Source organism: Octodon degus, unplaced genomic scaffold (genome assembly GCF_000260255.1).
Source record: "Octodon degus isolate 3935 unplaced genomic scaffold, OctDeg1.0 scaffold00005, whole genome shotgun sequence".
NCBI classification, from domain to species: Eukaryota; Metazoa; Chordata; class Mammalia; order Rodentia; family Octodontidae; genus Octodon; species Octodon degus.
The window spans coordinates 28523569-28550068 of NW_004524581.1; the positions used below are offsets into that span (position 1 = coordinate 28523569).

The 26500-nt window shown below is 48.9% G+C and overlaps 1 protein-coding gene across 1 annotated transcript; it reads left to right on the plus strand.

Annotated features, from left to right (window-relative positions):
- Positions 1 to 1318: 1318 nt before the first annotated feature.
- Pxt1 (peroxisomal, testis specific 1) lies at positions 1319 to 16582 on the plus strand. Its single transcript, XM_023722841.1, has 3 exons — positions 1319 to 1456; positions 7089 to 7219; positions 16191 to 16582. The coding sequence occupies exons 1-3, from the start codon at positions 1405 to 1407 to the stop codon at positions 16296 to 16298; spliced, it is 291 nt and encodes a 96-aa protein (XP_023578609.1). The 5' UTR covers positions 1319 to 1404; the 3' UTR covers positions 16299 to 16582.
- The last annotated feature ends 9918 nt before the right edge of the window (positions 16583 to 26500 follow it).

The window sequence follows — 26500 nt, forward strand, 5'->3', positions numbered from 1 at the left end:
TCTCTCTCCTCTTTTGAGACCGGGTCTCGCTCTGCAGCTCAGGCTGGCCTTGAGCTCACTTTGTAGCCCAGGCAGGTCTTCAACTCGCAAGTATCCTCCTGCCTCAGCCTCCGGAGCGCTGGGATCACAGGGGTGCGCCACTGTGACCAGCCCACTTATTAGCTTTACAAGGCTCTTCTCCTACCTTCTGTAGTCACATAATAATTTCCACTCCTTCTTTCTAGTAACTGTTTAAATTGAGATGGTAGGACAGAAACGTGACAGCTACTTGAGGCTGAGGCAGGAGGATCTCAAGTTGAAGGCTAACCTGGACAATTTAGAGAGACTGTTCCATCAGAGAGAGAGAGAGAGAGAGAGAGAGAGAGAGAGAGAGAAGTGTGGGGGATGTAACGCAGTACTTTCTGGGTTCAACCTCCATGCCCCTTCAAGCTGAACTCTGGGACCAATATTTTTTAATATTTTTAATTTGTTGTGCTTTGCAGAGATAGGAATCAAACTCAGTGCCTCACACATACACTAGGCAAGTGATTGCTTGCTGAGCCATGTTCCCGCCCCTGTGGCCACATAGCTCGGCGGACTGAAGGGCCTGTTTAGTCTGCGCGCAGCCAGGGTTCTATCCCCAGCCTGGTGTGCCAGCCCCGCACACCGACGCAATTGAGACTGGGCAAGGTGGCGCCCGCTTGCAATCCCAGCACTTGGGAGGCCGAAAACAGGAGGATCACTAGGAGTCCGATCTGTGTAGTGAGGGCCCGTAGACCCCGTACTAAATACATTAAGAAAATAAATAAAATAAATTAAATTCAAAAGACCTTGGAAATCATCCAGTTCCATAGCCCGCCCAAACCTATAACCCATTTGTTTGTGGAATAAAAGCCAATGAAGGGGGGCTGGAGAGATGGCTCAGTGGTCTAAAGCACCTACTTAGAACAAGCTTAGCAAAGCACAGGGACCGCGGTTCAATCCCCCAGCACCACATGCCAGCCAGCCCCGCCCCCTGGTGGGCTGAGCTGGCCACACACACACACACACACACACAAATAAAAATTTAAAAAAAAATTTAAAATTAAAAAAAAAAGCCAATGAAGGCAGCCAGAGCATGGCAATGCACACCTGCCACCCCGGGCAGGAGGCTGAGGCAGGCTGGTCTGCTGTCGGGATTGAATGAATGAATGAATGTAACAGAAGGACCACCAGTCATCTAACATACCAAGTACTTATTAAAAATCAGGGACATTTTCTGAAAAACAATTTTTTTTTTTTTTTGGACAGGGAAAAAACACAAAGAAGCAAGAGGACGAGGAGGTTGTTTACCGACCTAAGGGAGCTCAGATTCCCTCTCTCAAAGTAGCAAGTTGTTGCCACTTGCTGAGGGTAACCTGCGCGCCCCAGCAGAAAAACCCAAACATGACCAGACTTGTGAGCCTCGGGACCCCGGCAGCCATGGCCCTGAGCCCAGGTAAGAGATGAGCGCGGCTAGGTGAAATACTCCAAGCACGGTGTATTTTCCTTACTCTTGGGGACATGAAACCGACAGTTACCTATATTGCTTAAAAATTAACTGCAGGCACACAGTGGTAAATCTATTCAACCAATCTCTTCCATTCTGAAAATCCAAAACTGATTTGACCGCGTGGCTGAGGTGGTGTCCTGCTGCTAGCTCAGAATCCCTGATGCAGTACTAATTATGATCAAACTGACTAAACTGGGTCAAATTTATCCTTGTGGGGTGTTTGTTTGTTCTGTTTGTTTGAGACGGAGTCGAGCCCTGTAGTATAGGATGGACTTGGAGCTCACTGTGCTGTCCAAGCTGGCCCTGAACTCACAGCAAACCTCCTGCCTCAGCCTCCTGAGTGCTCCTAATGCAGGTGTGCAGCACTGTGCCTGGCTTTTCATAAAAATTTGTCTTTCAACCTAAGCAGGCAACTTCTGCATTTTTCAGGGAGGGAACAATTGGTATTTGGTTCCTTTTTGATTTTGCCAACACAGGAAAGAATAAGAAGGAAAGGTAAATTGCAGTTTGATTTGCAAAAACCTACTTCCTCCATGTCCCCCACGTCATCAAATTAAAACCTTACCAAATTATACCTTTATTTTGTAGAGATTAAAAAACATGTCGGGCCAGGCGTGGTGGCCTACGCCCATAAATCCAGCGCTCAGGAGGCCAAGGCACAAGGATCGCTGCAAGTTCTAGGCCAGCCTGGGGTACGAAGTGAGAACAAGGCCAGCCTGGACGACATGGTGAAACCCTGTCTCAAAAAGGAGGGGAAAAAAAAAAAAAAAAGCTATATCCTACCCCCAAAAATGGAGTTTTTCAGCTTACTAGTGGTACCTGCTCTCCACCAACAAATGTGGTGTCCATTTTCTGGAAAGCACTTGGTTGACTGCAATTTTAAATTTCTATCTCTCCCTGTTTCTCAGAGCTTGAGATTCTGTTACCTGTGCACAATGTCTAAAGCTTATGTCTCCACCAAGACGTCCTCGTGAAGCCCAACACAGCAGTCGCTGGTATCCCCGCAGGGTCTCGCAGCCGCTGCCCCTTCTAGAATTTACATTCCACTCTTCTATAAAATGTTTTCACTCCCGCTTAGTTCTCAGAGGCAACCACGTTCCCCTAAAGTGCTTTCATACTTTCACTTCACAAGCAGAGGCAGGGTAGAGAGTTAAGTTTAAAAATTCAGCTTGTTTTTGAGGCAGCGTTTTGCTGCGGAGCCCAGGCTGGCCTCCAATGCCCAGCAACCCTCCTGCCTCAGCCTCCAGAGTGCTGGGATCTCAGGCTTGCGCCACCACACCCACCATAAATTAGAAATTCTTGAGGGCCAAGAAGGATGAATGAAAGCAAAAGGAGGCCCTGCTCAGTACTGCTGGGGGCAAGATGGACCCGGGGTGGAACCTCATCATAGGAAAGGGCAGGGGAGGCACGCGTGACACTGTAAATGGATAGAGCGGTCACCAGCGTTCAGCTGTTCCACGTCTTCCTCCCTTTGAGGGTGCTTGCATTTTTTTCTAAGGCTCACTCCTTCTACCTCCTTTCCATGGACACATTTTCTTTTTATTCATTCAAAACCATACCAGATGCACGCTGTAGTGGGGGTGCACACTTGTAATCCCAGCCATCCAGGAGGCTGAGGCAGGAGGATTGCAAGTTTGAGCACAGCCTGGAAAATCTACAGATATTCTGTCTCAAAAAATTTTTAAAAGGGGTGGGGTGGGGCCATAGCTCAGCGATATTCCCCCAATCAAAACAAAAAGCTAAGCTTCTATATTATGCTCCTTGGGTTAGGTACGGGGGCACTCATGGTGACAACTGTCAGCAATCGTCTCATGGCGCACACACTGTGACCAAGGAGGCAGACAGTGGTGATTCCAGAGTAAACGTTGAATGCTATGGGAGATGCAACCAATCCGGAGGAAGCCCAGGGGCCTGCAGCTGGGCTTGGTGCTGGCTGACATGTCTGCCTGCCCTTCAAGCACAACTACTCCAGGCTTAGGGAAGAGTCCGTGCCGAAGCCTGACTTGCATGGATGGGCTGCCTGTAGCTGCTGTCCAACTCAGCAGCAGGCACAGCGGCACGTGCTCGTGATGCCAGCATTCGGGAGGCTGAAGCCGGACGAATGCTCCTAGCTAGAGGCCAGCCTGGGCTACAAAGGGAGCTCAAGGCCAGCCTGAGCTGCATAGCCCGACCCTGTTTCAAAAAGACAAACAAAAGCTCTGGGTGATCTTCCTGCCTCAGCCTCCGGAGCGCTGCGCTGCGCTGCAGGTGTGCAACCACAAGGCCCCCTATGGAAATGTAGCCCACTGGTATTTCATTTTTCCGATGCAGATATCAGATTTCACATTTCTCCTCTCTGGCCTCCCGGTCGGTTGGTCAGTCTCTCTCTCTCTCTCTCTCTCTCTCTCTGTCTCTGTCTCTGTCTCTGTCTCTGCCTCGGCTGCTGCACTTGATTTTCCTAAGGAAATCCCAGGGAGTGAGGTTGTAGTTTGGACGAAGAATTCATCTAGCTCCGCTATGCCAGTCACCATTTAGGTCCTTATTCTTAGCAGAAGTGAATTAATTAATGCGTTGGGACCCCGGCCTCCCTGCGTGGATGTCTGTCCATCTATCTGACCAGCCATCTGTCCTTAGCTCTGGCCAGCCGGTCCCCACCACACGTTTCCTGCTCCTGGCTAACTGTGTCACCTTCATCCGTTACAACACAACTCGGTCAGTCACCGCGCTGCTGACCGACTGGCTCCTCTCTTAGGACTACACGTGAAACTGGGTTCTGTCGCAGCGTCAGGCTGAGCGCTGGAGCGGGAGGGCTGCGGGAGGGCAGCGAGGGCCCTGAGGGAGGAGGAAGAGGAGGCGGGCAAAGAATTGTTCAGGCTGGCCTGGGGGCGGCGCTTGTAGGGGCGGCGCAGCGTCCTAATAGGTGCCCTGGGGAAGGCTGGGCACGCAAAACACGAAAGAGGAAGTCCGCCAGCAGCCGGGGGAGGAAGCAGGAAGTCGGTCGGGGGCGGTGCGGCTGCTGGTGCTGGGGTCCCCGCGCCGCCCCGACTCAAAGCCCTGATGCCCCTGCGGAGCTGCGCGGGGCGCGGACCCGCCAGCAGCGCAAGCCTGCCGAGTCAAAAGTCCTCCCGTTTTATGGGAATGAAACAGACTCCACATAAAATTTGCTGGCTGTGGTGGCGCACACCCATAATCCCAGCGCACGGAGGCTGAAGTAGGAGGATCGTTGCGAGTTTGAGACCAGCCTGGGCTGCAGAGTGAGCTCAAGTCCAGCCTGAGCTGCACAGGGAAACCCTGTCTCAAAGAGAAAAATAGGGCTGGTAAGATGGCTCAGTGGTCTGAAGCACCTACTTAGAACAAGCTCAGCAAAGCACAGGGACCGCGGTTCAATCCCCCAGCACATGCCAGCCAGCCGCGCTCCCTGGTGGGCTGAGCTGGACACACACACACACACACACACACACACACTAATAATAATAAATAAATAAAATAAAATTTAAAAAAAAGAGAAAAATACTCTAACTTGCTGTATTTAGAAAACCGTGTCTATATATCGACTTTCGCCCAAGTTTATTGCCTTCTCCGTATCTCTGAAAGGACTCAGGAAATGCATCAAAAATCTCTACCCATGCATTGTGAGCAGCTAGAGGACAAAAGTCTTTATTCTTTGCAAGTTTCCCAAAATACCCGGCAAATGTTTATACATCGCGTTGCTTAAAAGCAGCCAGTGGCTGGGTGTGGTGGCTGTCATACCAGCACTGTTGGAGGCTGAGGCAGGAGCGTCTTAAGGTCAGCCTGGGCAACTTAGTGACTTAAGAAGATCTTGTCTCAAAATTTAGTAGATGGCTAGCTAGCTACATACATACATAGATACATACATACATGGGGCTGAGATTATAGTTCATTGTGAAGCCCCAGTGCCCTCCACACATTAGAAAAGAGAAGAAAAAAACAACAGAAAACATACTCCAAGGGCTGGCCTGATAGCTCAGCAGAATAAAGTGCCTGCTTAGGCAGAGCACAGCGGCCAGGGTTCGATCCCCAGCCTGCCATGGCGCCCTGCTCAAGGGGCGAGCTGAGACCTCGATGGAGACTGGGCGTGGTAGCACACGCCTGTCATCCCAGCGCTTGGGAGGCTCAAAACAGGAGGATCACTACAAGTCAGATCTACGTAGTGAGACCCTGAGCACGCTGTAGACCCTGTCCTAAATACAGGAAAATAAAAAAAGAAAAGAAAAGAAACAAAGTCAGATCTACATAGTGAGACCCTGAGCACCCTGTAGACCTTGTCCTAAATACAGGAAAAAAGAAAAGAAAAGGAACAAACAAACAAAAAAAGAAAATGTACTCTATCACTTCATAGTTGCAGAGGATCCTAAGATTTGGAGCGTGGGCAAAAATAGCAAATGGAAAAATATTAATTTTGAAAAACTAACACGTTAGTCCTGCCTTTTCTGTGCCATAGCTACTGACCACATTCAGTTATTCAGCACTTGAAATATGGCAATAGAGGAAGTAAATTTTAAGTTTTACTTGTTTTTAATTTAATCTGACAATCAATTTACTTTTTGGAAACATTCAAAAACATTCCAAACAACTTAAACACGTGCCTCTAGTTTTCTAGTTATCAACTTCATGACCTCTAAATACAGATCCGGGCTTTCCACTGAAAGCCAGCTGGCCCTTGAAGTGCGATGATGGACCATAAGCATAAAAAGAAACACTCGATTTCAAAAAGGTGCATATAATAAAAAGAATGTAAAGGGTACTATGAATAACATTGCACTGATTATGTGTTATAATATTTTAGATCTATTTCCCTAAGTAAAATATATTAATAAAATTACATTACTAAGATGTAATTATACTCGATTTTACTATTGTAAAACTTAAAATTGCATATGGAGGTGGTACAGCTCAATGCAGAGCATTTGCTAAGCATAAGTGTTTCTCCTTCTCTTCCCCTCCTCCTCCTCCCCTCCTCATTTCTCCTCTTCCTCTTCATCCTCCTCCCCTCCTCCTCCTCCCTCCTCCTCCTCCTTTTCTTCATCCTCCTCCTCTTCCTCCTCCTCCTCCCCTCCTCCTCCTCCTCCTTTTCTTCATCCTCCTCCTCTTCCTCCTCCTCTTCCTCCTCCTCCTCCCCTCCTCCTCCTCCTCCTTTTCTTCATCCTCCTCCTCTTCCTCCTCCTCTTCCTCCTCCTCCTCCCCTCCTCCTCCTCCTCCTTTTCTTCATCCTCCTCCTCTTCCTCCTCCTCCCCCCCTCCTCCTCCTCCTCCTTTTCTTCATCCTCCTCCTCTTCCTCCTCCTCCTCCCCTCCTCCTCCTCCTCCTTTTCTTCATCCTCCTCCTCTTCCTCCTCCTCCTCCTCTTCCTCCTCCTCTTCCTCCTCCTCCTCCCCTCCTCCTCCTCCCCTCCTCCCCTCCTCCTCCCCTCCTCCTCCTCCTCCTTTTCTTCATCCTCCTCCTTTCCTCCTCCTCCTCCTCCCCTCCTCCCCTCCTCCCTCCTCCCTCCTCCCTCCTCCCTCCTCCTCCTCCTCGGATCCGGGGTGTGCTTACAAGCTGTTAAGTCCAGTGTTCACCTTTGAACTCTTTCTGTGAACGCAGCCCGCAGTCCACCTTCTCAACCCAAGGAGGATCACACCGACCGGAACCGTGAGCAGGGGGAAGCCTTGCAGAAGCTGGCCATGCAGCTGAGACGCGTTGGGGACAGCATTGAGCATCGGACGGTTGAAGAGGTAAGGCTTTGGGACCACAGCAAGGTCCTGCCAAGCTGGACAAAGAGCGAAGGAGGCCGCGACTGCCTGTAGCCAGTGTGGGTGGGAAAGGCCAGGACTCTGGGTGAAAATGTCTGGGTCAGCAGCCACTAGACCTGCAGATTGGGAGCTTGAGTCCAAGCCCGCCACGGGCCTCTACTTGGTACTCGGATGTGGCCTTCGGTGGCTGAGTGAACTGAGGGTCTTGGCGCCAGATGTGCCTCTGGCAGGTCACAACCTCCCCTTCCCACCCTGCAGTCTGCTGTATCTGAGTGCGAGAAGCCGCTCCATGCCCTCAAGAGGCTGCGTGTCAGGGTGCCCGTGCAGCCTACGGAACCGCACACTCGGGAGGCCGGGGCAGGAGGATCATTGCCAGTTGGAGGCCAGCCTGGGCTACAAAGTGAGCTCAAGGCCAACTTGAAATGCAGAGCTTGAAATGCAGAGCGAGACCCTGTCTCAAAATAAGACAAAAAGAAAAAAGAGAACTGCAGATATCTGGGCCCAATGCTGAGAAATTCGGATTTAATTAGTTTGGGGTGAGGCCTGTGTATCGGTCACTTTAAAAGCCTTCCTGCCCAGGTGGAGGAGAGCCTGGGCCTTGGCTTGGGGTGTCCTTGGATCAGCCAGAAGGCTCTGATCTGAGCCCTACCCCTACCAGGTTCTCCTGATTATGATAAGAACAACAAGGGGACTTGGGGACACCGAGGCTTGCCATTTGGGATCTTGGGGTGATGAAACCACAGCTTTGTTTTCCTCCGGAGCCACCTGCAGCTAGGCCGTTGGTAGGACTGGCCACCCCTCCAAGCCCTGACATGATGCCACCAGCTGTCTTTGGGGTGTGCCTGTCCCCCTTTATTCCCTAGTTCAAATGTAGATGACACATAGACCTCACCTCCAATCAGACATCCCTTGAGACAAAGCGTAAATGTCACGGGAAAGAAAGAAAATAAGCATGACGGCCTGATGACACGCGCGCTGGGCCGGCTTCATCTGGGCAGGGCTTTCTTGAGTGTGTGCTGCGTGCCAGGCTCGGTGCGGGGCGCTGGTGGCTCAAGCAGAGAGCTGGCGGGGAGAGAAGTCGGTGCTCCTAGAACTCGGAACAGAGGGCGAGCTGGCCGTGAAGCGGATGAGCAGGAAACAGTAGGGTCGGGCCGGGAGGCGGGCTCCGAGCAGGATGCGGGCACCCAGAGAAAGGGCAGCCTCCAGGCCGGCTGCGGTGGGCCCGCGCGCAGGGAGAGAGCACGCGCAGACACGGACGACGCCTCAGACCCGCAGCCAGCAGCTGCAACTAAAGCAGGAGAGGTTTCTTCAGACTCACCTTTCAGTCCATGGTCAGTGGCTCCAGGGAGGAACCAGGCCACACGGGACTGGGGAGGGAAGCTGCTCACTCATGACAGCCAAGAAGGAGAGAGAGGGCCAAGGGAGGAAGCAGGAAGGGAGAGAAACCCTTCCGGGTCATGGCCTTGGTGGCTTTTCTGTCAGGCTTTCCTGCCTCCTCACAGAAAGTCAGCCATACACCCCATAATCCAGTCAGCTTCCACAAGCCTGGCCTAGCAATGCCTGAGGCTCCTGGGTGACACTTAGGTAGAAACCATGGCAGGTGGCTTCAGTGTTCTGGACCTGAGCTCTTGAAGAGTTGGTGGTGGTGCTCGCTGAGGTGGGCGGGGCCTGGAAGGACAGACTTGGGGACCTATGGGACAAGTGGAGAAGTTGCGGAGGTGTGTGGGAGTCGGAAGGAGCAGTCTGGAGTTGGGGGAGACGTTGCAGGTCAAGGTAAGAACTTGGGTTTTTTTTTTTTTTTTAATTTTTTTAAACATTTGTTTATTTATTTAGTATGTGTGTGTGTTTGTGTGGCCAGCTCAGCCCACCAGGGGGCGAGGCTGGCTGGCATGTGGTGCTGGGGATTGAACCGCGGTCCCTGTGCTTTGCCAAGCTTGTTTCAAGTCGGTGCTTTAGACCACTGAGCCATCTCTCCAGCCCAAGAACTTGGGTTTTAAGGAGTCCGTCTTTCTGTAGGCTCGCAGGCTCATCAAGTCCTAGTTTTCGGGCTAACTCAAGAAGAGAAACAAAAGCTATTTAATAATGTTGACTGAGGGCTTGCTATCCGCCAAGCCAGGCTAAGGATTTCACTGGCATTGTTTTCTTTGTTCTCACAACTACTGATGGAGTTGGGACTCTTCTTCCTGACTTTCCAGTGAGGTGCTCAGAGAAGCTGAGTAGCTCGTGCCGGGTTGCACAGATGGGAAGCCGCTCAACCAGGACTTAAAGCTGGGTTGGGCTTATTGCCAAATCCACATGCCACTACCCTGCTGCCTGGGATGTGACCCCAACTTTCAGGGCCACCTTTTTTTGGCCATCTGGGTTCAAGAGTGCAACGCCTGCAGGGAGTAGGACAAGTGACCTCTGTGTCTCTGGAACTTTGCCACAAGGGACCCTTTTCAAAGGGCTTCATGTTAGTTGTGAATGTGATAGAGTGATTGCCTCACATGTGATAAAATCTGGCTCCAAGCTCCACTACCACAAAAAAAACCCTCACTCAAAGCCCTGACCTTCTGGCCTCAAGGGAAAACTGAATGCTACACTGGAAGCTTAATCTACACAGAAGAGTCTGGGTGTGGTAGTGCCCACCTGTAATCCCATGCTTGGGAGGCTGAGGCAGGAGGATCACTGTGAGGTGAGCTCAGCCTAGCCTGCAAAGTGTGCTCAAGGCCAGCCTGAACTATATAGTGAGACCCTGTCTCAAAAAGACAAAAAAATTGAAAATTATTTTTTTTTTTAAAAAAAAAAGGCCTTGGGTTAATCCCTAGTGCAACAGCAAATAGAAATACTGAAACCACCCAGGATTTTGGAGGCAGCTTTATCTACAGGCACGGACAAAGGAATCAATCCTTATTAAAAACGTCAGGCCTCGAAGGCTCAGGGAGAGAGGTTTTCATGGGGCTGCTGGGGAAAATACAGGGTAGAGTACTTGACTGTCCTTGATTGGTTCTTACAGTGTGCATCCTAGTGACCCACCATTTCTAGGTGACAGTAGCCACAAGCTGTAACAGGAACCGCCACTGGGCAGCTAACGGAAGCCAAAGCACCTGGCTGCGGGGGGCATTTTCTGCTGCACTCAGCAGATAGGATTATTGTGAAAGTCCAGTGAAGCAATCTGTGCAAACAGAACAGAGCCCCACCCACAGAAAATGACTGCTAAGTATTATCTATACCAAAAAAAATTGATTTCTCTTGCCTTTGCCTCCAAGTACTCAGAGCTGAACGCCCGTTCACTCGGTCAGGTGCTACTGCACACCGGTGGTGTTTTCTGACCACCACGGCTGCCTCCGAAGGGAAGTTTCATGTGTGACCAGACTTCATGAATCCAAGCAAAGTCTTTGCCTCAACTTTCTGGCTTCGTTCTCAGCTTTTTGAGTATCCAGGGCTTCTTCTAATGTCATTGTCTGCAGAGGAGAGCGGAGAAGGACAAATCACAGCCACCCACTTCCTGAGTTCCCCTCAACCTGCTGCGAGACCTCTTTGCTTCTTTCTTCTTTGCATGTTAGATTTGCCTTTACACCTGTGTTGTATACTGAACCCTTCAGCTCGGGAAACCGATGCTGAACTCTCCTGGCTTTTCTTGCTGTCTCTGATGAACAGCTTTTTTGGGCACTTATTCACTCTAAGAATTCATCCGTTGGAAGTGTGTAATTCGCTGGTTTTCAGCAGGTCCACAGGAGCATGCAGCTGAGACTAGGGCCAATTTTAGGTCGTTCTTCTCATCCCAAAGAGTAGCCCCAAGCCTATTAGCAGTCACTGCCCAGTTCCCGTGACCCTCCTCTCCAGCCTCGCTGATGTCCGTTCTCTCTCTGTGGATCTAGTTGGGGAGTTTTGTGTAAGTGGAACACAGTAAGGAACTTTTTCCTTTTTGTTTGTTTGTTTTTGTTTTTGTTATCAGGAATTGAACTCAGGACCTTGTGCTTGCCACACGGGCACTGTGTCATTGAGCTATATCCCCAGCCCTCTTTTTATTTATAATTAATAAACTTAATTGAAGAACTATCTTTTATTTGTACAGAATATCTGGAAAAAATGCAATACATGTTCTTATGGATTTTAATTTTTGTGCATTATTTCCAGCACAACCTCAGAGAATAATCTGGAGTAACATAATATCACATATCTTCCACCAGGATTTTTTAAAGGTAACCTTTTTTGTTGAGATCTTTTGTTTTCAAGGACTAGAACACTACAGATAGGCTAACCCTTTTTTGTCTCATTAGTTCTGTACCTTTCTGAAGAGCATAACTCTCCTTATTAAAGTGATAAATTTTCCATCCTGTTTTCATTCCATATATCAATTTTCATATATATAACAAACATATATATATATATATATATATATATATATATTTTTTTTTTTTTTTTTTTTTGAGTCAGGGTCTTGCTATTCGTTAAGGATGACTTTGACCTCACAGCAACCGTCCTGCCTCAGCCTCCTGAGTTCAGGAAATACAGGCGTGGGCCACCACGCCTGGCACAATAAGGAACCACTAACAATAGACTTCTTCTGTGTAACATGCTTTGTTGTTTTCAAGGTTCACCCATGCAGTAGCATGAACCCCGCCTTCCTCCATTTTATTGCTAGATAATACTCCACTATCGGTAACAACAATTATCTGTTCTTCAGTTACCTATGGAGCTCTGAGTAATTTCCACTTTGGAGCTTTTTTTTTTTTTTTGCGGACCCGGGGATTGAACTCAGGCCCTTGCACTTGCCAGGGAAGCGCTTATTCCACTGAGCCAGCTCCCCGGCCCTGGAGCTACTTTTTAATGTTTTATTTTATTTAATTTATTTTAAAAAGAATAGAAAAATAATAGATAAGACATTAGAAGCAATACACAATTTTAAAAAAAGATGATAGGCATTCAATAGCGGCTGTTATATTACACATTGCTGACTTCAGTGGATTTCCTCAGATGACGGATACAACCATGTAAAATTGGTTAAAGTAAACATGTTAAGCATTAACTGTTACCTTCAACAAACCAATAGGAATTAGTAATACAATCATCTCAGCTATGCTGTGTATATACATACATGATTTTCCCCCATCTTTTCTCCTTTCCCTCATCCCAATTATTCCTTATGCTCAGTTTCTTTCCCTTTTACTATATCTATTGTACCTTTCATTCAGATTTTATTTTTAAAAAATCCTTATTTACTTATTTATTTGGCACAGTGTCTCACTCCGCAGCTCATACTCCTGACGATCGTCCTGTCTCAGCCTCCCCAGTGCTGGGGTTACAGGCATGCGCTACCATGCCCAGTCTCGGTAGCTGGCACAGCGCACCCCGGGTTCCAGGGCCAGCGTAGCTTGTGGACCAGGGACCAAGCCTGGGTCCTTGCACTTGCCACCCAGCCCCTCTACCTTTCAGATTTTATTTACTCTCTCAGGTTCTCACACCAGCAAGACAATACAATGTTTGCACATGTGGGTCTGATTTATTCCGCTTTTGAGTGTGGTGTCTAGTTACACTCATTTACCTAGGAAAGCCTCAAGTTTGTCTTTGTTTATAGCTGAGTAATACTCCATTGTATAAAAAGACCACCTCTTTCTTACCCATTCCTCAGTTAATGGCATTTGGGTTGTTTCCAAGATTTAGCTGTGACAAATTGCGCTGCTATAATTTTTTGGCTTTCATGAATAATGAGACTACGAACATTTTCATATATGTTTTTGTGTAGACAAATGTCCCTAACTCCTTTGGGTACAAGCCTAGAAATGAAAGTGCTGACTCATAGGTCAACACTAGGTTTGGCTTTCTGGGGAATTTCCAGAGTTTCTGTTTTTCACGGTGGCTGTACCACTTTACCGCGTGGCTACTCAAAGGGGAGGGTCTGGAGTTGTCGCACCCTCGCCCACGATTGCTGTGAGCTGTCTCTCTCATTAGAGCCATCCTGCGTTGTGCGAAGTAGTGTCTTCTTAGGGTTTGTCCAGATGCCTGATGAAACAGTCATTTGTTTATCCCTTTGGCAACATGCCTATGCAGATCCTTTGCCTACCTGTGATTAGGCTGTTGTCTTATGCATTTGATTTTATGGTTGGTTTTTTATTTTTGCGTGTGCGTGTGCGTGTGTGTGTGTGTGTGTGTGTGTTGTTTTTGCGACAGGGTCTCATTATGCAGTTCGGGCTGGCCTTGAGCTCACTTTGTAGCCAGGCCTGCCTCAGCCTCCCAGTACCACACCTGGTTCTGTATATGTCTAGTACAGGGTCTCACGACACGGATCGCACTCGAAGTGATCCTCCTGTTGTCAGCCTCCCAGGCGCTGGGATTACACGCGCCACCACGCCCAGTCTCATTCGCTGTCTCGGCGCGCCCCGGGGTGGGGCCGGCACGGCACACCAGGAAGCAAACCCCGCCCCTGCTTTTCCCTAAGCAGGTATCCTCATTTTTTGTCGCACAGGTTTCCAGTTGTCCCAGCAACATTTGTTAAGACTATTCTCACCCTACAGATTTGTCTGTGTTGCAACGTGGTTATTATTTCTGGATTCCACGTAGCTATCCCTGTATCCACCTAGCTTTGTTTGCAACTGGCTTTGACCTAGACTTCAAATTATCTTTTTTTTATACTACAAAAGTACATTTTAAAATACTTTTTTTTTACGGAACCAGGGGTTGAACTCAGCCCCTTGTGCTTGCCAGGCAAGCACTTATTCTGCTGAGCCATCTCCCTAGGCCCTAATTCTTTTTATTCCCTCCTAAATTTGGCTCTAAGATGCTAGAACCTTTGCTATGTCAGAGCTTTGTGGAGCAACTTTAACAGAATTCCAAATGTGGCAGAGGGCGTCGTTTCCTTCATAAATGGTCATCATGCATTTACCCCTTTCTGTCACTGATGCATTTGAAGATGGTATTGTGGCTCTTTTTTTTTATTTGTGGTACTAGGGATTGAACTCAGGACCTTGTGTTTGCTAGGCAGGCACTTAAGCTGCTGAGCTATCTCCTGGCCCAACTGTACTGCTCTTACAAATGCCAAGTATTAATGCTTTCATCTGCTGAAAGGACTGTTTTTGTTCTGGAACTGCCCACATTTTTTGCTCTCTTACTCTTTTCTTTTTCTTTTTTTTGTATTTTAGAGAAGCAGGGTGTTCAGGGTCTCAGTACTAGATAGGACTCATAGTGATCCACCTCTTTACAACCTCCCAAGAGCTGGGATGACGGGTGTGTGCCACCATGCCCAGCCTCAACAGCTGTCTCACTGTGCCCTGGGGGTGGGGCTGGCATGGCAGGCCCGGGGACGAACCCCAGCCCCTGTGCCTGCTTGCAGGCACTTTAATGCACTGAGCCATTTGGCTGGCCCTTCTTACTCTTTTCAATTAAGCAAGTGTTGGGTTTTCAAAAAGGATCCGTGTTTCTCAAAAGAGCACCTATTTTGCCGTTGAGTTTCAAAGGGTTTTTGTTCAAATGCCTGCTTTTTTTGTTGCTGTTATTTTTTTTTTAATCTGGGATGTGTTATTTCTCTAGATATAAAGTGTGTTTTAATGTAACACACCTTAGGCTTCTAATTGCTTTTAGGATTCTCTCTCTCTCTCTCTCTCTCTCTCTCTCTCTCTCTCTTCTCTCTCTCTCCCTCTTTTTCTGGGTTTTGCCATGTAGTTCAGGCTGGCCTTGAACTTGGTATAATCCTCCTGCCTCAGCCTTCCGAGTGGCTTTAAGATCTTAAATGTAGGGCCCGGGGAGAGAGCTCAGTGGCACAAGTGCCTGCCCGGCAAGCACAAGGCACACACGCACACACACACGCACACGCACGCGCACACACACACACACAAAGCTCTTCAGGGTGCCTCTGCAGCCGCACGCACGCACTCTGTCCTTCTGAGCTCTGGGAGCTGGGGCTTTCTTGCTGTCCCCTGGGAAGCTCCCCACACCCGCACAGGCAGCCTCTGCGCCTAAGCCTCCCCGGAAGCAGCCTGATTCGGGTATTGCACTGTTTCCTCTTAGACCCTGCGTGCTGCAGTCGTGCCCAGGGAGATTCTGAATTTGTTAGGACAAGGAAGACAAGCTAACATTTCTTGAACAGTTTCTCCCAGGTACTCTTTGAAATCCTCCCGTGCGTTTCACATAATTATCCCAACAGTCCTGCGAGACATGGCACTAGGCACTGCAGGAGAAGCGCTTGGGTTTCAGAGAGACGGAGCAGCCTCCTAAGGGGCCCTCCTAAGGGTCCCACACTTCTTCTCGTCTACCAGGATGGAAGGAAATGCATGCCTTTCCTGACTGACGGTCTCATTACCAGAAGGGGGAACATCCCCCCGGGATTTCCAGTTAACGGCAGAACAGTATCTGGGTTCCTTCCTCTGCTGCTGTTGGTTTATCACTCATTCATTTATGCAGCCAACACTCATTGAGCACCTACTATGTGCCAGCTCTGATTAGATGCTGCGGACACAGAGGGCAGCAAGCCTCGGAGGCAGGGTGTGTTTGGCAGGTTTGAAGGACAGCCAGAGGGCCAGTGTGGCTGGAGCCGGTGGAGGGAAAAAAGCCGAGAAACAGAGAGGTAGGCAGTGGGCAAATCACACGAGGCAGGGAGCCAGGGCTGGGATTTTACTTCTGAGCGAGGGGCCAAGCGTGATCACCCAGCCCGAGGGCCGCCGTTCACCTATCGCTTGGCAAGCCTGGGGAAGCCAGAGGAACGGGGCCTCGGCCCTGAGCACAGAGCTGCAGCTTGATTCTGTGGCCAGTCACGGGGGGCTGGGTAGGGGTCAGGCCCCCTGGGAAACTGCCAAGGTGACTCGGAGGACACAGATCTAAGGACCCACCCTCCCTACCTGCTTTCAGCTCCCTCCATTCCTAGAATGATTGCAGTGTGAATTAACTCGATGTTTTCTAGTGCATCGGATTTCTAATTTGAGATTATTTGAATGCTTTTTTTGTTTTCCAACCTACTTCTCTATTTCTTTTTTGTTAGCAGGGTCTCGGACAGGAGGACAGAGGTGTACCAGCTCGCTTCACCTTGTTTGTCTTTGGAAGAGCCCAGGCGCTGCTTGGATTCCTCCTGAACAACCGCCCGCGATAGGAGGCCAGGCATGTGCAGTCCCGTCTCGCCTTCCTGCTCGGACCCTCGCCTCCTCCGCCTCCTCCTCGTGTTCCCATTTGCCTCAGCTTCTACCCTGCCCCGTGCTCTCTGCAGGTGTTTGAGGGACTACAGAGTCCCTGGCTGCTGTCTTTCGGGGACAGTCAGCTAAACCACAACTGCGATGCCTCTCGACTGGGAGCCGGGGAAAACCCAAAGTGGTGGTGTCCCGGCTGCTGCCAAGTGCTTGCTTGTGGGCGAGCAGCAGAACTCCCTCGCACACAGCCGGCCGGACTCCCTCGCACACAGCCGGCCGGACTCCCTCGCACACAGCCGGCCGGGCCTGCTGCCCTCCCCTTTCCCTACCAGTGCTCTCAGGCTCCCATCCTGCCCCTAGTGTCACCTCTCTTCTGTGACTCCCTCCATCCCATCCCTGATCGTGCTGAGCTTGGCCATGACCACCCGGCCCTGGCCGTGGGCATGGGCATCTTGTAGGGCTTGCCCAATGACTGCTGACTTTGCCTGCTTAAAATCAGGAGTGTGAGTCCTTGCCCCGCCTCCTGGAGTGCACAGCCTGGCTGGGGCTGGACTCGGCACCAGCAGGAGCCTGGACCTCCTGTCCCCCGACCCAAGGACTACGGGTGCTGATCCATTGGTGGGCCCTGTGGTGGTTGAATGCACTCCTGTCTTCTCTTTTACGCTGCTGAAAGATTCAGTGTCACAGCCCCCCAACCCACGACAACAGAATTACAAGGGTTAAGAATGTTTGTTGTTTGTTGTTATAAATTAAAAGTTCTCTGTGTTTGTATGTGCATCTAGAGTTTTTCATAGGAAAACGATGAAGAAGTATGTTTAAAAAAACTGGCTTAGCTGGGGAAACAGCTCAGTGACTTAAGGGCCTGCCTGGCAAGCACAAGGTCCTGAGTTTGATCCCTAGTTAAAAAAAAAAAAAAGAAAAAAAAACTGGTTTAAAATGAAATAAATGTTGTTGTTTTGCTGAGCATGAAAGCTCTGTGTGTGTGTGTGTGTGTCTTTTGTGAAGGAAGGATTCCACTTACGCCTGTTCATCTAGGCTTATAATTTTGTAGATATTGTGTTTCTTTTGTCCCTCTAAAGGGAAATGTCCCTGCTTTTTTAGTCTGTCTCAGATAAAGTCCTTTGTTTTGATCAGTTTAGAATATGGCCAGCTGGCATAGGACAGACCCTGCAACTTCTTTTTCATTTATTTTAAAAATTCTTTTGAACAGCATTTATTCATATGGTTTGAAATCAAAACAAGATAAAACAGTTTAGAGTGAAAACTCTTGCTCCTTTTTTTGTTCTGTTTTTTTGGTTTTTGAGTCAGGGTCTCACTAGGTGGTTCAAGCTGGACGTAGACTGATTGTGTGGCCCAGGCTGGCGACAAGCTCATAGCAGTCCTCCTGTTTCAGCCTCCCAAGTGCTGAGATCACGGGCACACGGCACAGTGCCTGGCTTGCGCTCTTACATTTTACCATGAACTCCAGTTATGTTTGCTTTAGCTGTTTTTGGTCTTTTTCAAACACAGTGCCACTATGCGGTTCAGGCTGGCCCTGAACTCACTATGTAGCCCAGGCTGGCCTCGAACTCAGCGATCCTCCTGCCTCAGCCTCCTGAGTGCTGGGACTACAAGTGCACACCACCAAGCCCAGCAGCAATGTTTGCTTGTTAATCCTCCTTCCAGTATCTGTGTACAGATCCATGAAACATATATTCACCCCTTGCTATCGGAGAGGAATTGTTCTAGAACCCATTGAGGAGATTTAACAATCTTTGCATACAACCTATGCAAACCTTCCTGTATACTTTAAATCATCGCTGTATTACTTATAATACCTGGTGCAATGCAAGTATGTTGTTATACTGAATTGTTTAATGACCAAAACAAGCTGCTCAACCCACTTAAGACAGGAAGGAGAGGGAGAAAGAAAAGCCAGGGGAAAGACCCTCTGAAGCCCCCCCCACCCCTGCGGGGTCCACCTCTCACCAGCACGTCCTGCCACGAACTCATCAACAGATTCATCCCCTGCTGACGGCAGCGTCCCACGAACACGGGAGCGGCAGGCGCCACACATTGTGGGCCTCGGTTTCTGCTTGGCATGGCGCTGCGCCAGGTGCCTCACCAATGCGAACGCATTTGCTCTTCCTCTGGTCTTCCCTTGGGAGCCCTTGCGGCTCGGGAGTCCGTCCTCCTTTTCCCTCTTTTGAAAAGCCTTTGCTGGTTTCCTGACTTCGCCAAGGTCAAGGTCGCAGGAGCAGTGAGGACGCCAAGGCCAAGTCCCGCCTGGGAGCCCGGGGCGCAGGCAGTGCGCGGAAGCTCGCAAGCTGGACGCTCGAGCAGGACGAGGCCCCGAGCCGAGACCATTCCTATCACCCCACGGGAGCACGCCGTCCCCGGGCGAAGATGAGCGAACACCTTTTCTCTCCAAAACAATACTCCCTGCCTTTACTGCAGCCGGCGGGCCTTCAGCAGCCCTGGAGTTTCCTCTCTCTGCAGGGCGCCCGCAGCACACACCAGCGTCCGCGGGCTGGGCAAGAGGGGCGTCTGCAGGCTGCCGGCGACTCCGCGGGCAGACCCAGAGAAAGGCAGATTCCTTTTCTAAGCCGTATGTATGACTCACAAACTCTCCTTCTTTGAGGAATTACCTTCCTTCCGTTCCTATTTCTTGGCGGGATTTTATTTTTCTTGTTATGGGTCACTCAGCATAGGAACCAGATCAGCTAGATAGAGATTTGAATAGAGCCTTTTATTTACTGAGCTCAGGTCCGTCGGCCACTTCTCTCGCAGGAGAAGGCCGATCGGCCCGAACGTAGGTAGCAGGGGGGATTTATAACAGAAATTATATCTAGTTTGGTAAGCAAACTTGTTACCTAGCACAGAACAACAGAAACTACATTCGACACAGCTGCAAAGTGTTTGTAACTAAAGAACTTTTATAGCCTAATGGTAAGTGTATATTTTATAAGATACATCTTAAGCTGACCACGTTATAGATGGTTAAGGAGGGAGCTTGTTGTCTTGACAAGAGACAGTCATTTATTGTTGAACAGCCTTGAGCCGAGAGGGAGAACACATGTCTTAGAGCAGCTAACAGGAAGCGCAAGGTTTTGTAAAAAATAATTTCCCACGTTAAGGCACAGAATCCTGTTAACCCTTTGCATTCTATGGTAAGGAGGGGAGGGGAGGTGGAGCGTTCTTCCAGAAAAATCCCGGGCTGGGATTGAATGAGTCATGACTGGCCGAAGCATGAGCAGGTGTGTGTGCACATAGAACCTTCTTTTAAGTCATTACATCTAATTTTTATTGTCACTGTAGTAGAAAGAGCCTGTTGTCAAAAGTTAGGAAGCGGCAGAGAAGCATGAAGCAATAGAGCAGAAAACAGCAAATCCACCCAAAGATGCCCGCAGGAAGCACACGGGGCGCTCCCTTTCCTTTGCCTGGGCACTGCCCTTCTCAGGATGCTCTTGCCAGGAGCCCACTATAAATGAATATATTGATGCCTGTGTCCACGTGGCAAAGCCAGGAGGCCCCTAAGCTGGGTGACAGGTTCCAGGTCGCACAGATTCTCAATGGTTACTAAGCCCAGGGGCTCGACAGAGGCTCTGTGGGGTAGAGAGCTCTTCCTAGTCCTCATCTCAGTCCAAGAGGTTTATAGTTGGAATCCCAAGGATAAGTTACTGGAATCCCATCAAGTTGATTCCAATCTAGCACTTCCAGCGCAATCCACCACAAGAATAAAGACACTGAAGCATATTTACAATTATGGGGAGCCAAGGGGTTCTAAGTACAGCCATGAAAATGGCTATCTGAAAAAAAGAAAAAAGAAAATGGCTATGTGGAACATCAGCCCTTATTCAATTTTTAAAAAAATTTTATTTATTTGTGTGTGTGTGTGTGGCCAGCTCAGCCCACCAGGGGGCGGGGCTGGCTGGCATGTGGTGCTGGGGGATTGAACTGCGGTCCCTGTGCTTTGCTAAGCTTGTTCTAAGTAGGTGCTTTAGACCACTGAGCCATCTCACCAGCCCCAACAGCCCTTATTCAAAAACGGATCCCAGCTTTTATTCATTTGTGAAGGGGGAGTGACTTGAGGTTGAGCGACTGAGAGTGGTGGGAAGTGCGTGGGTGACACGAGCGAGGCCAGTGGGGCCTGCATTTGCCTCTGCTGCTACATGCAGTGAGAAGGCTATGCGGAGAGTGACCTGCATGACACAGCTGAGACAGTATCTGATGTTTTGGGGTCCGGTACTTCAGCTCTGATGCGTAATCTTTCAATCCCCGGGAAGTCACAGCCTCTGTCTGAGGCTCATCCCAGCCGACAGCGTGGAGCACTGGCTCTTCGTCCTGTCTCAACCCAGCTCATATTAATGAGCAGCAGGTGGGGTTGCCAGGAAAACACATGTGCCGTCTTCAAAGCCTACCACCAGCTCCTGGGTGAGACCGGTACGCACTGGTTAAGGCCAGTTGAAGGGATGAGGAAAGGTCCTCACCAGCTCTGTACATTTCAGTACAAGAAAATAGGGTCAGGCTGAGCCAAAATTGAGACCACTGCTCTTCTTTCAAGGAGAGTCGCTCGGGTGGTCCTCCACAGTCCCCCTCTGCCTTGAGGAAGCTGGAGCAGAGTCAGTCGTGGCTGTACGGCCTCTGGTCATTGTCAGGCTGAGAATCCGCCGTGACACACTTTAATGAGAAGAATTATGAACAAGAGAAGGCGTCCACCAATTCCAATGTAAGGCCAGCAGCGAGCCTGGAGGTATGCAAATGGATTTGGTTGCTCTATAGCATCAGCAAACTTGTCCCAGTCTTTAATCTTGGCATTGAGGGTGGCTGTCTGTTGTGATGTGAACAATACCTTTTTCTGAAGAGCATCTATATCCAAAGCAATATTTTGATGGGTAGCTCCTTGTATATGTATTTTGATCAGTCCTCAAGGATGTAGACTTTTGTTATATGGTAATGGGGTGATACAAAAGCGGGTCATATTATAGTGACATTTTATTTTTAGTTTATTTATTTATTCTTATGTATTTGGTATAGGGTCTCTTTCTGCAGCTCGAACCCATAGTGATCCTCCTGCTTTCAGCCTCCCGGTGCTGGGATTACAGGTGTCCGCCATCACGCTGGGTCTGTGCTGGCCGAGCACACCCAGGGGCAGGGCCCGCTCCACAGATGGTTCCAGGGATCCAACCCTGGTCCCTGCGCTTGCCGAAGCAGGCGCTTAGTCCACTGAGCTATCCCACCAGCCCTGTAGTGACATTTTAAATCTTGTTGTACTTGAAAACTTTCAATTTGATCTCCCATCCAAAAGAGGGAGGTTTCTAAAATGCTCACTTGAGTCGGCAATGTCACATCCATTTCTTGTTGAATTTTCCAGCTTTCTTCAGCCGTTCTTGTCCAGTTGTCTCCAAAGCGAGCAGTTTGTACTGAATGAGCTAGTGCTGCTGAACCAGTGGCTGTGCTGGCTATCAATCGCGCTAGGGAAGTTATCCCCCCTTGTTATGGTTTGTGTCTCGTTGTCCCCCCAAAATCTCATGTAGTCATGGGGTGAGGACTTCCAGAGTTTGTGTCAACTCATGATCCACTGGGATTATGTGTGATCCAAGGCTGGGATTATGGGTCTTAGTACTGCTGGGATTACCCATAGGTGGGTAAGTACTGGGAAGTACCCATAGGTGTGAGTACTTCCCCTACCCTGGGGCAGGTAATTTGCATTACAATGTGAGGTGGGAAGAGAAGCTAGCTGCTTGAGCTGCTGCCGCCCCTCCCTTGCACTCTTGCTCTTTGCCGCCACCATGAAAGGTTGCCCTCTGCTATGTGCTGCTCTGCATTGGACCCAGCCGAGTATGGACTGAAACCTCCAGTAACTGTGAGCTAAATAAACCTTTCCTTCCTTCATTTTGTGTGTTGGGTATTTGTCCCAGCAATGAGAGAAGAGTAACTAAGACACCCCTATAATTAATCTAAGCATCCTCTTGGTCCATTTGCTAAATCTTTTAATCAAGGTCTCTTCCAAGAGGGAAGTAGGCGAATGATACCAAGGCTCAGATTGATAGGAAGCCAAACTCCAGGCATTCTGCTCATGATCACGACCGTGGAGTGGTTGGAAAGATGTTCACGCATGATACGACGATAGCTAACAATTGGTGTCTAAGGACATATTTGGTCGCCAGTCTACCTTCCCTGTCAATAGTACATGAGGATCGTAAACATATATATTTACTTTTATGGATTTATGAACTTGTAATACGGTTTTGACCTTTCCTCTATTTACCGGCTGCAGATGCTCAGTCTGCAGCTGTCCAGCATGAAAGGGTAAGGCCCATAAAATATGATGTGTGGGCCCAGTTTTGTCGCTGATAATGAGTCTGGGGATGGGCGGATTAAGGCCTCTACCTGCCCTTGTAACATTGGGCGAGGCCTCTGAGATCATGATGTAGTAGGAGGAGTCTGCAAAAGAAGTCTCGTGTCAATCTCGAGCTTTCCCTAGAAGGAATCCTGCAGGGGACCAGCCTATAAAGGAATAATTCAATGTGCATACAGCCCACCCTTGGTATGGATCCCTGCGAGTCTGCCATGGGCCCAAATCACCTTCCTCAAAGTGAGGGGCATCAGTTTCTGGAATATAGATAGGAAAGTTAGGTTTAAAATTTCTTACAATGTTGCCCTCTGCGGGAATAGAACTTAAAGTTAATAGGGAAAATTGTCCTTTGGACAATGGCACTTTCCGTGTCTGATCCATAACTGACATACAAGGGCTGGAATCCTTCTGTAGATGGGCTGCACACAAAGGTGGAAATAGAAAATGAGATGTGACATTAAGCTTAGTCTGTTCTTATAATTGCATTAAAATTTGTGGGCCAGGCAGAATAGTAGGTGAGGGGGTATTGCTCTCCATAGAATGGAAAATGTCTAGGGGCCTATCCATCCATGAAAGGGGTCTCAGTAAGGTGGGTTAGGTATGTAGACCCAGTACTCCTCTCCCTGAACCGGGGGAATATATACTGTAGCTGCTGGGAGAGCAAGCATAGCAGGGAAAAGATTTTCAGGTGATTGAATCCAACCCTGGTGGCCAACAAGGTCAACAAGGCCCACCTCAAAAACAATCTGCTGCTGGCCTTCCCAGGACAGTGGGCAATGCACTGTCAGATCCGTTGCTTGAGGTCTGGGCGGAGGGTCTGACGTGTTGCACCCATGAGTTGGATATCAGCTATGGAACTGCTCCAGGGGGTGGTGGCAAATCCTCCTCCGTCTTTGGAGACGAGGCTTTCTGGTACTGAGGCGCTGGAAACCTTTCACTAGGGGGTTGTGGTCTCTCGGTGCTTCTGGGTGATGACGGCCCCTCACGGAGCTGGCTGGGCCCTGCGTGTGCACAGTGGCCTGGGATCTATTATGTTTCTCCATCTCCTGTGAAAACACATGCACGCCCTCCGCCCCAACTTAAGAGTGATGCCAGACCACTCCATACCCCTGTTTGGGGGCCGTGCTACAGGGGGTGAAGATCCCTGAGAACGGGCAGATCCTTGTCCCCAGTATAGCATGGCTGGTGGCAGTTCAGAATCAGGAGCAGGATTCAGAAAGTTGAGAACATGTGCCGCAAAATTTAAATACGTCTGAGGAGAATTCTGACCCTCTGTGCCCCTCTTCTTTTGTTTAGCTAGTTGATTTTTTTATTTAAGATGAGTACACTCAATTATTGCTTGACCTTGGGGATTATAGAGGATCCCTGTAACATGCTGTGTGTTCTGGTTGTCAAGAAAGCTCTGAAAATGTCCTTCCGCACAGGCGGGACCACGATCGGCCTTTACCCCTCATGACACTCCTAATGTAGCAAGGGCTGGTGCACAAGGCTGTATGACACGTCGACTTGGCGCCCCTGAATGACAGGTAGTGTGGGTCGTATGTGAAAAGGCATCGATAGAAACATGACAACTCAGTAGGTAAGTGCAAGGGCCTGAGTTCAATCCCCAGTTCCGCAAAATAAATAAATAAATAAATAAATAAATAAATAAATAAATAAAACATGAATGTACTTCAGCTTGTTAAGAGAGGCTATGTGGGTAGTATCCATCTGCCCTAACTGATTGGTCATGAGACCTCTGGGATTGCAGCCCTGTTGAGGAATAGGCCCAGGAATGAGCTGGTGGGAAGGGCATGATATGACTGTCTTGCTTGAGCCCTGGTAGTTTTGAACTCCTTCTGCAGAGAACTAGAGTTTGGATGGAAAAACTCGTAGGATCCTCTTGCTTTATCGAAAACAGAAATCAGGCTGACAAGAGCATCTGTGTTATAATCCCCCAAAGATAATGGAACTGGGAGATTAGAACGGGCTCTAATAGGATCAATAAAGAAGGGAGCAGTTCTGTTAAGTGTAGCCTTCTGCTCAGTGGTCTAAAGCACCTACTTAGAACAAACTAAAAGCACAGGGACCACGGTTCAATCCCCCAGCACCACATGCCAGCCAGCCCTGCCCCCTGGTGGGCTGAGCTGGCCACACACACACACACACAAATAAATAAATTAATTAAAAAAAATAAAATTTAATTTAAAAAAAAAGTGTAGCCTTCTGTAATTTTAAAAATAGTTGCGATAAGGTAGGCTCAATAGTGGAGCTAACAGAAGCAGTTTCAGGGCCGGCCAAATAGCTCAGAAGATTAAAGCACCTGCAAGCAGGTGCAGGGAATGGGGGTTCACTCCTCAGGTCTGCAGCAGTGGCCTCGCCCCCAGGCATGCTGAGACGCGATTGAGACTGGGTGTGGTGGTACGCACCTGTAATCCCAGCGCTTGGGAGGCTGTAAACAGGCAGATCACTATGAGTCTGATCTAGTAGTGAGACCCTGAACACCCTGTAGACCCTTCCCTAAAATACAAAAAAAAAAAAAAAAAAAAGCAATTTCAATCTTTTGGGTTAGATATACTACATAGGAAGAGTCACTTAACATATTAAGGTGTTGATCTGCAAAGTGCTCTATAACACACAGGATAGCCTTAATCCCTGAGCGCTGTGCGGAATCTCCTTGCATACAGAATAAATGCTGGAGTGCGCAGCTCCTGACAGCTGCCTTTCCTCTAGAAGAGCCTTCTGGGAAGTGAGGCGGGGCCCCTGCCAAAGGCTGCAGTTGGGTTAGAGGTGCGAAGGAAGAATTGCAAGAGAGGATCCCTTGGGGAGTGATTGTCTACAGTCACTAAGAATTGGGCAAATGCCACCTGCCAGAATGAGGCAGTTTGGAGCAATGTCTGTCCCTGCTGAGCATCAAGTGGTACCACAGTGACAGCTGGACCATGCCCCCAAAGCTGACATGCTCTATTTCTCCCCATAATCGCTGTTCTTGCTATTTGTTCTACATATAACTGGAGTTTTTACTACTTGATTTGGCAAAAACAACCATTCCATAGGGGAAAGAATCCAGTGTTCTAGTATCCCTGAAGGAAAATGAGGGGTGTCCAACACAAACAGATACAGAGGTTGGGTAATGTCAACTCCGAATCACTGCCTAGAGTGAATACATCTTTCAACTAATCTTTGCTCCCGCCTGGCTTCCTCTGTGAGTCGTCGGGGAGAGTTTAAATCTTTATCACCTTGCAGAATACTATACAAACCTTGTAACTGGCAGGTCGCTATGCCTAACCCGGGCCTGCACCAATTCATATCTCCTAATGGATTTTGGAAACCAGTTAAAGTTTGTAGCTTATCTATTCTTATTTGAATCTTTTGTGACTTCATTACCTTTCCAGACACAATACAGCTCAGATAACCATGAGGCCTCAGCATTTGTACTCTCTCAGGTTCCAGAGAAGGCCAAGGCAGATAAATCTCTCTTGACTTCTTCAGATAGTCTCAGGAGGTTAGACCTGGGAGACAGCCAGTAATATGTCATCCCTGTGGTGTATGATACAAGCCTGAGAGAACAGAGTTCTACATCTCTTCAAGGCTTGTGCTACAAGCAGGGGGCACAATGTGGCACTATTTGCCATTCTCTGTGGGAGCCCTGTCCATTGAAAATGTCTTGCCGGCTCACTAAAATTAGTGCCAGTTACTGAAAATGCAAAAAAAAAAAAAAAAAAAAAAAAAAGTCGGTCCTGAGGGGAGAGAGGAATGTTTAAAAAACAGTCTTTTAAGTGCCTGCTTTGGCAAGTGCAGGGACCAGGGTTCGACCCCCCAGTTCCGCATGCTGCCCTGGCCTCACCCCAG

Coding starts and splice junctions, on each gene's coding strand:
- Pxt1 (XM_023722841.1), top strand. CDS start 1,405: ATGACCAGACTTGTGAGCCTCGGGACCCCGGCAGCCATGGCCCTGAGC. Junction 1,457..7,088: donor AGCCATGGCCCTGAGCCCAG/GTAAGAGATGAG, acceptor CTGTGAACGCAG/CCCGCAGTCCACCTTCTCAA. Junction 7,220..16,190: donor AGCATCGGACGGTTGAAGAG/GTAAGGCTTTGG, acceptor CTTTTTTGTTAG/CAGGGTCTCGGACAGGAGGA.